This window comes from Aureobasidium pullulans (assembly GCF_000721785.1).
Source record: "Aureobasidium pullulans EXF-150 unplaced genomic scaffold scaffold_5, whole genome shotgun sequence".
NCBI lineage: Eukaryota > Fungi > Ascomycota > Dothideomycetes > Dothideales > Saccotheciaceae > Aureobasidium > Aureobasidium pullulans.
Window position 1 is genome coordinate 416,587 of NW_021941025.1, and position 13,605 is coordinate 430,191.

Consider the following 13,605-nt stretch of genomic DNA (forward strand, 5'->3'; position numbering starts at 1 on the left):
CCCCATGGCCCTCCTCCATTCTCACCAATCTCTTAAAATCCTCTGCCTTTTCCCTCATCTGTTCACCAACCCAAACTTTGAAACACCCTGCGCGATACTCGTAGAGCACTTCTCGATTTTTTCTGAAACGTCTTTCCTCTACCCACTTCTGTCCATAGAAGGTGTGTTTTAGTGACTCTCTCTGGTCGAGACTCAGGATCTTGGGTACGGCGACAGATCGATCTATCTGTCTCAGGAGGACGGGATGGCCAGGCCAGGGTTGACGTAGATCCATCTCATGCATGACGCCAGCGTGAACATCACGGTCATCGTCGACGCGGGTGCCGGGCCTCCGGTACTCGGTGCACTGATTGTGCATATCCTCGATGAAGAGCTCGACTCATTCGACCGAGCAATGTGCAGGCTCTTTCCAGTGCCTCAGATCAGGTTGAAACCCTGGACGACGACGGGTGTGAGAGGTAATGGTTGGCGGTTGGTTGCGATGAAGGAGGATGGTGAAAGCCACGGCATGGTTGAGTTTGATGTACAAGGAGTCCACCCCCTTGAGCATCTCGACATGCTTCCAGAGTTGGCGGAACTTGCTCCAGCGCGCGTTCGAGCCTTTGATGGTAGGGAGGTCAGGGGAACGAAGGATGTCACTTTTTGCGGACGAGCGGTACAGCGAGGTGGCCCAGAAGTGGTGGGAATGTTTATGGCGACACTCAAGCTGCATTGTGCAGTTCTTCAAAAGGAGATTTGACACATGCGATGCGATCTCTGACGATATTTGCGACAAGGGATTAGGGAGCACCTGTTGCGACGAGGTCTGGAGAACGTGCTTGAAGATCTCGTGTAAGATCTCAGCTGGCATCGCAGATAGATGATCATGACCGGCACCAAGTGGACGGTGTGTATGGTTGTTCATAATGGTGAGCGAATGTGATTATAGGAGTGTAAACGACCTGGTGTGTTTGGTTTGGAAAAGCCAAGTCAGAGAAGTGGTCATATGTTAGTTTCTCTCGCGCCCAATGCTCAAGATTGTCTCGCGACAACGCTTCCAATGTCTTCTAGCAGGTCGAGGGTCAAAGCAGCACTGTACGGGCTGATGGACCCACGAGTTCACTATACATGAGAGCACAAGACATCAGACCCGCATCCTTTTCTGCCATCCGACCCCTTTTCATTGTTGGCTGGTCAATGTGACACACATCTGATGTTGAACTCAGTGTCACAGCTGCATGTGGGAAGATTGCTGGATATCCGAGACAACAAATAACCCATTACATCTAGTATCAAACCGAAGGACAAAGAGGACAGGGCTCAAACAGAATCAGACACCCTGCTTTCGACCATGAAGCAAATTCAATGGACAAATGCATCATCTTAACCCACCAGATCCCGCTAACTTCTAGGGACTCAAAGACGAGGAGAGCTGCTTATTGTATCTTTTTGTCCCGCGCAAAACCATTCTGCATTGTGACAAGGGCTCTAGGATGGATTGAACTGAGAAACGTGTCAGGGCAGAGAAAGCTAGACTCTGGAAATCTTGATTCTTTCTCTGCTCAGTCATACTGCATGATTTACCATCAAAAGGCAAAAAGTTTTTAATTAATCGCAACTGTCCGCTGAGAAATTAGACTAAGAAGACTCTCATTAGCGGATTTGATCTTGACCAAACCCTTCTTGCATTTTTACAGATATGTGGAGCCTGATCTGGCATTGTGGAAGACGTATGAGAGGACACCGTGTTCATTGTGCATTCATATCAACATTGCATAATGTGGCTTCGCATAACAAAAATCTTTGTGGGTAGTTATATACCGACTCTAACCAGAGTAGTAAGTGGCCCACTTGCTGTTTCCATTGACCACATCAATGAAAGCTTTAGCAAAGCCACGATCGGCCTGCTCGCTGGGGTGCAAAGGATCGTACCAAAGGTACGAATCAGGGTTGGAAGCAGCAACGCAGTTAGTTCCAGCTGTGGTGCAGTGGTTGACATAGCCGGTGACAGTGGGGTTCGTGCCGTTGAGATATTGCGAAGGGTTGTTGTACATATCGGTAATCTGCAATTGCCATGTTAGCTTTCCTTCTTCACAAGATGTAGAAAGAGAGAGTAGGAAAAGAACTTACCAAACCGTACATATCCATCAGAGCAAAGTGAGCACCGGGGAACTTCTTGTTCACCAAGATCTCGAATGGCGTGCGATACTTGAACACATCGTTGACCGTCGTGACAGTCTCCAACATTCTGCCAGAAACTTCTGTCGTGTTCGCCGGCTTCTCGGGCCAGTACTGGGTAGCGTTCAAGCCACCCTTAGATGGCAAACCATACTGAGGACTCAATTGCAGCGGAGAAACATTCTGAAGGACGAAATATCTGGCGCCGGAAGCGTAAAGGCGGGAGAATTGAGTGTATACGCAGTCGATGTAGTCGGGGATGGTCTTGTTGGCGACTTGACTGTCGTCGATGAAGGCGTAGTTGCCGAGGTCGTTGGTGCCGATAAAGATGGAGTAGACAGTCGAGTCCACAGGCACGTTCAATGCTTTTGTGCCATTAGGATAGACGTATTTGCTGTCAGCAAGGTAGGCAGGGAGTTCGTAGCCGTCAATGTCAGGGAAAAGGGCATTGATGCTGGAGAATGTGCGAGGAGTGATATTGTTGCTGCAGACTGCTCCCGATACAGCGTAATTGTAGATGTTAGCACCGGAGTATTGAGCCACGTATTGAGGCCAAGGACGACCACCATCTGCAGAGTGGTAGTTTGCTGGGCTGATCCATCCGACTGGAGGTGCGCTGCCGTTATGAGAGCCAAAGTATCCAAGACGAGAATCGTCAGTGTAGCTGTCTCCGAAAGCGACCAAGCTAGTGAATTTCTTCAAGTTCCAAGCTGATGACTTAGGTAGCGGGTGAAGAGGAGGATTAGGAGGACCAAAGTGTGGCCATGCTGATGCCACTGAGGACAAGGCTAGCAATGCTGATAGTGAAAAGGTAGGCATGATGTGTAAATCTCAGAGATTATTGACAGAAACTTACTGGGAGGGAAAGAACGACCCTACCTTCTTATACCTCTCCAAGTCCATCTACAAGAGCCTATGAGAAGTATCGTACAGCCTGTCTCGGTTACGGCACCGGCATGAGAACTGCACACTTCCACTAGTTCTGCCAGCCCTCGCTTTCGCACGCGGCAGGAAGTATGCCTGCCATTCAAGCTTTGTTCGACCAAGGGCACGGGAAAAGAAGTCGAGATGTCACGATCCCCGCGATTTCTCCACTCGAGATCTGCATCATCATCGCGGGATGGAAACATGGAAGCATGGGTGGAAGAATTTAGCCTAAACGTTCAGAGGTGGCTGGACGGAGAATCTTCGGGGATGCAGACAAACCTTTCCTCTTCGGCATGTAAGTTACGAGTACTCCGTAGACCTTCAAGATATCGCTACGATTATGCGCAATTCGATTCTGCAAGACAGTGAAACCCAAACCCAAACCTTCCCTTCCACCACCTATAAAACCCAACCCAACTCGCTCATACTCCTTCTCTTTCCCAATCAGCCTATCATCAGGACTCATCAGACCATCCCCTTGCGTGCCTACCGGTCTTGTCTTCCTCCGGGTCTTTCCACGCTTGTAGCATGCGTATGGCCGCATCGGGTCACCAAGATCATTTTCTGCTAGCGGGTCCGACTCTCACGCTCGCATGTCAAAACAAACGGAACGGATGTACGAAGGGTTTGTCGTAGAGCCTGGAGCGGGAGATGTTAGGTTTCGTGGGGGGCGCTTGCTCACGCCCGCACGTCTACAGAACCGGAGTGCATGCACGAGGAGTTTGTGTTGTGGTATGGCAAGCGTGAAGCGACAGATGTTAGGCCTTGTAAAGGGCGTCTGCTCTGCAGCAAGGGTCAATTTCGACCAGAAAGCAAAGGAGAAAAAATGTCATTTTGTACAGGATCCGACTGAGGTTTGTATGTGATAGCTATGGCGGACATGAAGCATTGTAAAAACCTGTAGGGTCACTTCTTATATACAAGGCGTGGTGTCGATGTTATCTAACGTGCGGGCAAGCTAGAATCCAGATAAGTCAACGATGTGCGGTCTTGCATGACAGATATGGCTAATCGACCCGACCACTTTCCCATCTTCACCATTTTGCTTAGAAATCTCATACAATCATCGTAATCGCGATAACGCTAACGACAACATCTGCAGATAGGAACATGATAGAGTTGCCCGAAGCGCCTTCGCGGGGTTTGATAAATACAACATGGGCGATGCTGAGACAGATCAAACCAATCTATTCTTTCATAGCACCGCTCCTTCCAGAACGATGGCGATAGATATTCAAGCGACACTTTCTACCGCCAAGCGCCGTACAGTCGTCAATCTAAGAACGAAAGCTCATCTAGACGGTTGGGTCCTAGAAAGGCAAGCGACATCTTTTGCGAATGAGGGTACTTGGTCGAATATTGACTCCGATGTCACGCCTCTCGAGAGAAGAACTTGGGGCTCTTGATCACTCTTGGGATTTTGGTGCAGTGATGCTCTCAACGCTCAAGGCTGGGAAGGGCCAAGCGCTATTATCGCTGCCGGTCTGACATGGCGGGAAGCGATATATTTATGTGTGTTGGATACACTCTAGATCGTATTGAATCTATGGCTAACCTGGATAGGAATCACCGGAGGCATGGTCGATGCAATCCCGCTTATGCTCAACGGTACTATCGGCGCTCACTATCACATTCCCTATCCGATTGTCGCCAGAGCGTCATTCGGCTATTACCTCTCGCGCTTTGCAGTTGTCACGCGAATGGCAACTGCATTGTTCTGGCATGCCATCCAGTCATGGACCGGAAGTACCGCTATGTTCCAAATCATCCGAGCTATCTGGCCAGGCTTCTTGGACATACCCAACCGCTTGCCCGAGAGCGCCGGCATCACGTCTAACGAATTGATAGCTCATTTCGTCTTCTTCTGCGTTCAGTTTCCAATCTTGTTGACGCCTCCTCACAAACTCAAGTACTTCCTCGCTTTCAAGACTTTGATCGTTCCAGTCGTCAGCATCGCCACTGTTGTTGTGATGGTGCGAAAGGCAGGAGGCGTGGGCGATATCTGGAATCAAGAGTATACCACCTCCGGCTCAGCCCGCTCTTGGATTATTCTCAACAACTTCTCATCTCAATGTGGAGGTTGGGCTACCATGGCGACCAATATCCCTGACTTCACTAGGTACATGCATTCAAGCAGAGGTGTATATTGGCAGGCACTCTTCCTGCCTGTAATCAACCTCTTGATGTCTATGTTCGGAGTCATCAGCACTTCCTGTGCCAAGGTCGTGTATGGGGAGTATATATGGTCTCCATTGGAGCTGGCTGCGCAATGGGACGGCCCTGGTGGTCGATGTGGAGCTTTCTTCGTCGGCTTCTGCTGGGTCGTCGCGCAGATTGGCACGAACTTGTCTGCCAGCGTCATCTCATGCTCGAATGACCTGATCAGCCTTTTCCCAAAACACATCAACATGCGCCGAGGCGTTATTCTCACCACCTTTACGTCATGCTGGATCATGGTACCTGGAAAATCGTTTATTCCGCGAGTTCCCTTCTCACCTTCATGTCGGGGCTAGCTATCTTTCTCGCTCCCATTGCTGCTCTACTCTGTACGGACTACTGGATTGTAAAAGGTCGCAATTTCGATGTCCCAGCTTTGTAACGACGACGAGATCGCTATTGGTATACTAGCGGTGTCAACTGGCGTGCTGCAGTTGCCTTTATCATCTCTGTGGTGCCGAATACGCAGTGACACCCATCATAACAAGAACAGCGCTTGTATAGATAACAAGGCTCCCGAAATTCTTCTCGATAGGCGGAAATATGCATTGTCATCTCGCTGTACTTCTCATCCGCGGACTTGCATTTCTCTGCCACGTATCCGGGCTTTTTCTTATCACAGAACCGTGCCGTGCTGATGAGAAGACTGTCCTTGTAGCTGGTGTCCAAGTCATACAACGCGTTCGAGTCGTAAAGCGTGATGATACTCTCAAATAGTTGCTCGAAAAGAGGTCTGTGGCGATAGTTTTCATCCTCCTTGTGTTTCACCAGTGGGCTTCCGTCGTTGTGCCAGAGATGAGACATCCAGAATATCAAGCGCTCAATAATATCTCGTTTGACTGAAGTCAGCTGATACTCGTTCGCAAAGAGATAGATCTCCATGTAAAATTCGATTGCTTCGGCGTCGAAGTTCTCAATATCGTCAAGAGCATATCCATTCAGACGTCTGATGGCGGATTTGACCACGGTCTCCGAGTATCCAGTAATCACGTACTCGAGGCTGGCGGCATTCGAAAAGTTGTTCTCCTTGAAAGCTGCAAGGAATACAGGCGACGACAACTCCAGCACGAACTTCATCACTCGAATCTTCTGATCGGGCTTTGATCCCGTCTTAAGTATGAGGTCGCCCCAAGTCATAGTGTCTGGTTTGTCGCATGCCTGCTCGTAAGCTCGTAAGATGGCGTCTTTGTAATCCGTCATTTTTGCTGATGGGTGAAATTCTTGTAACTCGATGAGGCAGGCGCGGAGAGCCAAGTTGCCAGTATTTATAGTGAGCCAAAACCTGGGAAATTGGTCAGAAAACTTTGCGTGAGCAACTTGCTCAAACATTCACGCTTTTGGTCATTTTTGATGCAGTCCAAATATCTGACAAGGTCCATTGGGGGTCCATCGAAGCTTTGACAACCTTCTTGATGCTCATTCTTGCTGGTTTGCGGCAAGATGCATTTGGCAGTGCTGTAATCCCCCAGAAAGCATCCCCATCGCGTAGACTACACAATTGATCGTACTGCTTATTTCCGGTTTCATTTGCTTCTGAAGACAGCATCCAGGAATCATGTTGAACATTGTCTTCCATGTGGCACACTTTCCTCGGCGTCATGCGTCCGACGACAGTCATCGCCCACAGAAACTTGCTGTAACTTGTAAGCAAAATCCTGACTTCAGAAGTCGCGAATAAAAAAAGGCAGCAGCGACCTACGACCAGATTTTCCTCGAGCACTGAAGAAACTCCTACACCAAAGCCATGATGTTGAACGCTCCCTCTGAGACCCATCCGGGACCCTCGGACATGACACTGCGACTTGACAACGGAGAGGTCATATACGCCCACAAGCGCATCTTGAGTCAACAATCACTAGTCTTCAAAGCCGCCTTCCTCGGCGGCTTCGCAGATGTCACCGAATACGGCATTGAAGACCACGAGCCCGAAACAGTGTATACGATGATCAAACACATCTACGGCCCCCACAACGATGCAGAGTTTCAAGCAAAACCCTCACAAGAGTTGTTGAAGATTTATCTGATTGCAGATGAGTATCAGATTACATCTCTGAGTAAGAGAGTAACGGATATCGTTTGGAAGAGGCTGGACGAAAAGAGCGTTGATGATGCATGTGTTGATCTTTTCGAGCCGATCGTCAGTTTGTATGACGTTCGTGTTATAGGGGATAGAACACTGATCAATCTTGTCGTTGACTATTGCAATCAAGTCAGACCATACTATGTTGAGTCTCGGTATGATACGTGTGAGGATACTGGATGGTTTCCTCGATTGCTGGCGAAGAGACTCGGAAGAAGTCTATCGACGGAGAAGGCATTTCGACGAAGTGTTCGGAATTGCACGGTATGTCTTTCGAACCGACATTGCGATAAGTGCGTCCAACGCTGGTCGGCCAGCTTCTCCATAGATGTACTTATGGCAAAGGTCGGGATGTACAGGCCTGTAAGGATCTATAAGCCTGCAAAGACCTGTTGAATGGCACAAGATCTCGATGAGTTGTTTGGTCAGGTTGTCAAAATTGCAACCAATCAAATTTTGATGTCTACTTACTATACACGCGTGTTCATATCAAATCTCATGATCCGTTCCTCCTTTTCCTTCTCCCTTTTTTGGCCCAATCCAAATGGTCATATCCCTAATCAATAGATCTTCCTCTGTCCTCGATGACGTCTTCGAAATCTTCCTCATCCTCGTCCATGTTTCTGTAGATGAAAAATTGTGCGAACACGCCGAAATCCAAGAAAAGCGTGCCCAAGCTGCCGAGCAACCAGCTGAGGTTGACCAAGATATATCTGCCGTAGATTGCGCTGGCCTCGCCGGGTCTGCACTTCTGTCCGTGCTTGTCGTGGTGGCAGATGGGGTTGAAAGCGAAAATACTGAGAACGTAGGTCAAGTTACCAATGCAGGCGAAAAGGAAGAAGAGAGCGTTAAGACCCTCAGTGCTCTTGCGGCGGTAGTTGAGGAGGAGTTGAGGGACACGGCTGCCAAGGTAGAGCACAGCACACAAGTAGCCGAAGACCTGACCAACAATGTTGAAGTGCAGACTGTCGTTTTGCTGCTCCTCGGTCTCGCCAGCATTGTTGGAAGAAGGACTCAGGTAGTAGCCAGCAATACCAGCTGCAACAACGAGGACAATGCAGGTCAAGTTGAACAGCAGCTTCTGCATGATTGTGCGCTTGGCGGATCTCGGCTTCTGCACCTTGGGAGTGGGATGCATGGGGTTGGCAGGAGACATGTGAACACCATCGCTGACGAAGCGCTCGCCGAAAGACGATGCTGAGCGAGTGCGAGGAAGCTCATTGGTGCCGTTACCGTTGGTCGACAGAAGTCCGGAGCGCTCGGTGGGAGTCTCTTCTTCCACATCCGAAGGCTTAACAGGCTTGGGATCTCTGAAGTGGAATCCGCGGTAGTAGAAGCATTGAGCCAGCAATACGATATCCGCGAATGTGTAGTAAATGGCCAGGATGATCTGTTTGACGTAAGTTTTTGATTCAATCAGGCACAAGGAAAGCTCATAACTCACCATTGTAGGAAGAACTCTTTGCATGACAGCACCAATGATATTGGCGAAATCTCCAAGCAACCATATGATCACAAATTCTATGCTCAGACCTTCAGCGCTGCTACGTCTGAAATTTTCAATGATTTGAGGCGAGAACACGACGACCCAGCAGGCTATTATTGTGTTAGTGATTAGGTTCAAATATCACAACAAGGCCAATTGCCGAATATAGCAGCACTCACCAATTGAGATGGAACCCATAATGCCGCTGATGGCCTCGATATCGAGGTTGTACCCTGCCGATGGCGGGAACATGGCTGCGGATTTGTCGATATGCTCCTATAGAATTGATAGGTACACAGCAAAGAGCGAACTTTACTGTTAGCGATGTCAGGTGGTGATGTTTAGCGAGTCAAAGTCCAATGCCGGCCGTGTGGTTGGTCGTGGGGAATTCTCTTTCGCGGCTCCAAGGTCTTGAGTCACAAAAATGACGATGTTTGTGCCCTTGCACAATTTACGTAACGTTTATGCTCGTCGAGAACATCATCTGAGCGTGAGCGCGACATCTTTTTGTTGTCGTCAAGTTATCTGGTCCTACGATAGTCTCAGAGGAGATTAAAAGATGGGTCACATTTCGATGTTCAATATGGTATGTAGTACTGGCAGATGCACATGCGGGATAAATTAAAAGGGCAGATGTCATGAGATCCTGCTTGAATACTTTTTAATTTCTTTCTATTTTTCTTCTATCAGATATCGACCCCGCGTTTTCAGCATGGTTCCTCCCAAAGAAATTCTTCCCAAAAGTTTACCCTTCGAAGCACCTTGATCCTTGTCGCATATCGCATCGATTGATTATACCAAAGTTGTTTTGAAGAATCGCCAATCTCGAATCTTGTGGTGTTCATTCTATTCAAACTCCCGCGCAAGACATATCCACAAACATGGCATCCGGAAAAGCAGCCAGAGTCCAACTCAGCGACGACGAGGTCGACGATATCCTCTATCTTACCCGCACGAACGAGAGCACCGAGCTCCAGCAATATCTTGGCCAGCTTTCCCAACAACACAACTGCAGTATTGCTGCTCTGCTCGAGAGCAGTGTCGACGAGGACAACGGCAACACACCCTTCCACTACTGCGCCGCCAACGGTTATGCTGGTACGAGACTCGCCCAAGCAGATGAGAGAAGACTCCCCGCTAACAACAATCGCCATAGACCTCTTGAAAACACTTTCCTCGCAACTCGAGCCCTCGACAAAGACGGAAGTTTTGAGCCGCAAGAACGAAGCCGGCAACACAGCATTGCATTGGGCATCAGTCAATGGTCACATCGAAGCAGTAAAAGCCCTCATTGACAGCGGCGTAGACGTCTGGGTCAAGAACGCTGCTGGACACTTGCCCGTCTTCGAGGCAGAGCGTGCCGAAAAGGATGAGGTTGTCGCAACATTGTTGATCGCTGGTGGAAAGGAAGACGAGGAGAAGTCAAGGGCACAAGAGGGCGAGGCTACTGAGGAAGATAAGGCCGATGTCGAGGGCGTAACAAGCCAAATGGACGAATCAAGCCTGGAGAAGTGAGAAGAGCCGATACGATCGGATCGACAAACAGCAAAGCCCATGCGCCTCGGACGCCCGCTCACATCTGAGCAGCTGAGACAGCAACACCCATCCCAAAGCCTTCTTTCCGCTCTACAGCCGTTCGCTGGCCTCCAAAGGCTATGCGATCAAAGTCACTCACCGCCAGTTGGACTATCAGCATGCAATGGGGCTCCTTCCAGGATGTACATCGATGGTCTTGGATACCATTGCTATAGAAATACAAAGGACCTGGAAAGCACATAGACGTTATCACGAATCACTAATCAAGAATCGCAAGCTACGCCTTGCACAAGACTACGTTATTACCGCTCTCGCCACTGATTTCGTGACCTTACCAATAGGGAGTGGATTGCGATGCCCCATCCACTTGCTTTGGAAGCCTTTCATTTCGCGATGTCTTCCTCACGACTCTTGTCACACAACTTCAAAAATTAATTTTCACATTCTCTTACATGACATGCCCTCTCACTCACATGCTTCAGGTTCCCGCTACTCCGCCTCTAAAGTAGCTTCCCATAGACCAGGGCTTCGACTTCCCTACCGCCAGGTGTTTCAACGATGCAGACGTCCGTCTCTCGTCATTTCAAGAAAAGCGTTACCTGGACCGCCAATCGTCTCGTCTCCAGAGCAAGTCCGAGCCAAGTACGCGAACCAGGTCAACATCGCCGTAGTGTGAGCGACGTCGCTCGCACTGCTCGATGACTTCCTTAACCCGCAACGGAAGTAAAGCAGCGTGTGCATGACTTAACCAGGCTTTGAGATGATGGATATAGTGGCACACTGAGCCAAACAAGGGGTTAGGCTTATAAAGCTACAGTCTCTATAGCGTTGCTCGCACAGCTCGATTGGCTTTGAGTGACCCGTAACGAAAGCTAGGCAGCGTGTATACTGGACGATCGCTTCGAGATGACTAGGCACGGCGATTAGCTCAAATCTCGATCCTCTTACCAAAATCGCAGTGGAGGCAAGGCAGCGTAGTGTGTTTTTCAATATTTTTAGGTGTCAAGCTGAACAAGGAGAGCGTCTGGCCAACTTTTATGTCATGTTTGATGCGGCCATAGTTTGTAGCAGGCGGACGTGCCCTCAATTAACACCTGGGCATTAATCATCAAACGACTACTTGTATTTTCTGTTGATTATCGACACTTTCCCACGAACATGAGAGAACCAACCGGGAAGGGTGCTTTGTGAGAAAACCAGAGACAGAAGTCGGGAAAACATGTCAGAGATCAGTCAAGAGTCTAAACATGTCCAAGAAAGGATCCTTACGCCCTTGCGATCAATGTCGTGGACGTAAAGTGAGGTGTAATTATTCTTTGCCCTGTGATCGATGTCAGAGCCATAATCTAGCTTGTACTTTCGATATCATCAGAAAAAAGAAAGGTCCAAAAGCCGGCAGGGGCATTGTCATTGACCGGCTGCGAGCGCAATCGTCAACAGCCACGCCGACGCCATTTCGAGCTACGACTGAAGTCGAGAATGTACGGGAAACTCAGCCAGTTGGAGCTGCACATTCCAATCACAACACAGTTGTACCAAACACCGAGGATCTCGACAATATCTATGATGGCATCTTGGATACAGATCGAAATACCATCCCTACTGAATCAGACGCGGGACCTGATGGCTTTCTTGACGACACGTATTTGACCTTCGACGAATTTGCTCAGAATGTACTTGCCACTTCTTCGAGACAGCTTCCATACCCAAAAACCGATTATTCATGGCCACAAACAAATCATGCGACTCAACTGGCTACAGAGCAGCAAAGTCCCTTCTCCGTTGCCACTGCGAGTTTTCTATCACCGGAGATCTCATCGTCGCATCATTTGCAGATAGACAAAGTCGTCGAGCGTAGTGTTGACTTGTTCTTCAAGCACACTTATCCGATATATCCGATAGTCGATCAGAGCAGTATTCGCTCGATACTATCAGGCTCTCGAGAAGGCAGTTGGGCAGAGACTTGTCAGATATGGTCCATCTGCGCGTTGACTCTCGTAACCGCGAACTCTTGGCCTGGAATGAGCACAGAGTGGAGAGTTTCCACTGCACGCAACTACATCCGAAAATGCCTGGAAACTCGCTTGAGCGTTGGTTTTATCGAAACAGCTTCAATCGAGGATGTGCTGACATCGCTCTTCATCGCTGTAACGTACTTTGATCTCAAGTGTCGCAAGACTTCATGGTACTATCTCAGGGAATCTATTACACTGGCCCATCATGTGGGTATATCCTCTAGTGGGAGAAACACTGCGCTGGATCCGAAAGAGAGGCTTCTGTACCAGCGTGTATGTGCGATACTCTACATCACCGAACGCGGAGCTTGTATACATGACAGATTCCCAATCAGCATTTTGGAGCCACCGGATCTGCCCTGCGAAGCACTGCCTAACGAAGACCCTGCCATATCGCTCAGTCTCAGTGGCCTTTTTCGCCTCTTCTCTCTTCTCGACATAAACTTCATTCGAGCATGGAGTGACCTTTTGCTATCCGACACCACTCCCCAAAAACTTGGAGAGCTGCAGAAACATCTATGTCAACCACTACATCTCAATGGAGTCAATGATGTTCAATCCGCGAATATTCTCATCACGCAACAATGGTTACGCTTGATGGTGTGGCAAACCGCTTTGAGACTCGGTTTGATATCCTCCACCGCTGCAGATTCCGCTTTCTCATATGGATATCCGGTCGAGGTTGCGTCTTCGCTATGTGAGATTTTGAAAACACTGGCGCCGATATCGATACAAGTTCACGGCTTGGGCATCGTAAGTCAAAAGATCCTCCCCTACCAATTAAATCCCGAGAACATCAAAATTGAATGGAGAATTAACCCACGCATTCTAGTTTGAGAAACAATTCGAAATCGCATACTCATTGCTCGACGCGTTAAAGTTTTCGAATATATCGCATCCGGGTGATCATCATGAGGTGCTGCGATCTCTGCTGTTGAGTTTGTCTGTTTCACCGACTTCGAGGGAGGTCTATGTGCATATTCTGCAGAGGAAGATGGATCAGAGTGAAGGGAGTAGGTTTGAGCAGAAGTATGTTCATCTTGCGGATGTGCAGCTTTTGAGAGAGGGTCGGGGCGGGAGACAGAACTCGAGGAGGGAATCTAGTTCGCATTCACGATATGTTTGATTGAAGGGTCGAGCGCATTTTCAAAGTGTGTGCGGACTTTCCTATCTGCAAAAGTGAAAAC

At 48.8% G+C, this 13,605-nt stretch overlaps 9 protein-coding genes across 9 annotated transcripts; 6 read left to right on the forward strand and 3 right to left on the reverse strand.

Annotated features, from left to right (window-relative positions):
• Positions 1 to 277: 277 nt before the first annotated feature.
• M438DRAFT_353521 (uncharacterized protein) lies at positions 278 to 739 on the forward strand (the record flags this gene model as incomplete). Its single annotated transcript, XM_029906877.1, has 1 exon — positions 278 to 739. The coding sequence occupies one exon, from the start codon at positions 278 to 280 to the stop codon at positions 737 to 739; it is 462 nt and encodes a 153-aa protein (XP_029762574.1).
• Positions 740 to 1,722: 983 nt separating this feature from the next.
• On the reverse strand, positions 1,723 to 3,038 carry M438DRAFT_363582 (GDSL lipase/acylhydrolase family protein). The gene is made up of 2 exons (XM_029907654.1): positions 2,110 to 3,038; positions 1,723 to 2,042 (listed from the first exon to the last, which is right to left on the reverse strand). Exons 1-2 carry the CDS (start codon positions 2,974 to 2,976, stop codon positions 1,806 to 1,808), a joined length of 1,104 nt encoding a protein of 367 aa, XP_029762575.1. The 5' UTR covers positions 2,977 to 3,038; the 3' UTR covers positions 1,723 to 1,805.
• A 1,241-nt stretch (positions 3,039 to 4,279) lies between these two features.
• M438DRAFT_390047 (uncharacterized protein) lies at positions 4,280 to 5,867 on the forward strand. Its single transcript, XM_029909049.1, has 2 exons — positions 4,280 to 4,596; positions 4,648 to 5,867. Exon 2 carries the CDS (start codon positions 4,662 to 4,664, stop codon positions 5,595 to 5,597), a length of 936 nt encoding a protein of 311 aa, XP_029762576.1. The 5' UTR covers positions 4,280 to 4,596; positions 4,648 to 4,661; the 3' UTR covers positions 5,598 to 5,867.
• Positions 5,698 to 6,501, reverse strand: M438DRAFT_333297 (uncharacterized protein; the record flags this gene model as incomplete). The annotated part of the gene is made up of 1 exon (XM_029903591.1): positions 5,698 to 6,501. One exon carries the CDS (start codon positions 6,499 to 6,501, stop codon positions 5,698 to 5,700), a length of 804 nt encoding a protein of 267 aa, XP_029762577.1.
• A 500-nt stretch (positions 6,502 to 7,001) lies between these two features.
• Positions 7,002 to 7,709, forward strand: M438DRAFT_363583 (uncharacterized protein; the record flags this gene model as incomplete). The annotated part of the gene is made up of 2 exons (XM_029907655.1): positions 7,002 to 7,442; positions 7,516 to 7,709. Exons 1-2 carry the CDS (start codon positions 7,046 to 7,048, stop codon positions 7,707 to 7,709), a joined length of 591 nt encoding a protein of 196 aa, XP_029762578.1. The 5' UTR covers positions 7,002 to 7,045.
• Positions 7,710 to 7,800: 91 nt separating this feature from the next.
• Positions 7,801 to 9,236, reverse strand: M438DRAFT_292842 (PQ-loop-domain-containing protein). Its single transcript, XM_029901795.1, has 3 exons — positions 9,047 to 9,236; positions 8,826 to 8,977; positions 7,801 to 8,771 (listed from the first exon to the last, which is right to left on the reverse strand). Exons 1-3 carry the CDS (start codon positions 9,117 to 9,119, stop codon positions 7,938 to 7,940), a joined length of 1,059 nt encoding a protein of 352 aa, XP_029762579.1. The 5' UTR covers positions 9,120 to 9,236; the 3' UTR covers positions 7,801 to 7,937.
• Positions 9,237 to 9,664: 428 nt separating this feature from the next.
• M438DRAFT_343848 (ankyrin) lies at positions 9,665 to 10,705 on the forward strand. The gene is made up of 2 exons (XM_029905080.1): positions 9,665 to 9,965; positions 10,024 to 10,705. Exons 1-2 carry the CDS (start codon positions 9,749 to 9,751, stop codon positions 10,380 to 10,382), a joined length of 576 nt encoding a protein of 191 aa, XP_029762580.1. The 5' UTR covers positions 9,665 to 9,748; the 3' UTR covers positions 10,383 to 10,705.
• A 138-nt stretch (positions 10,706 to 10,843) lies between these two features.
• Positions 10,844 to 11,343, forward strand: M438DRAFT_343849 (uncharacterized protein). Its single transcript, XM_029905081.1, has one exon. It carries the CDS (start codon positions 10,861 to 10,863, stop codon positions 11,077 to 11,079), a length of 219 nt encoding a protein of 72 aa, XP_029762581.1. The 5' UTR covers positions 10,844 to 10,860; the 3' UTR covers positions 11,080 to 11,343.
• A 307-nt stretch (positions 11,344 to 11,650) lies between these two features.
• Positions 11,651 to 13,544, forward strand: M438DRAFT_269351 (uncharacterized protein; the record flags this gene model as incomplete). The annotated part of the gene is made up of 2 exons (XM_029900321.1): positions 11,651 to 13,171; positions 13,251 to 13,544. The coding sequence occupies 2 exons, from the start codon at positions 11,651 to 11,653 to the stop codon at positions 13,542 to 13,544; spliced, it is 1,815 nt and encodes a 604-aa protein (XP_029762582.1).
• Between the last annotated feature and the right edge of the window lie 61 nt (positions 13,545 to 13,605).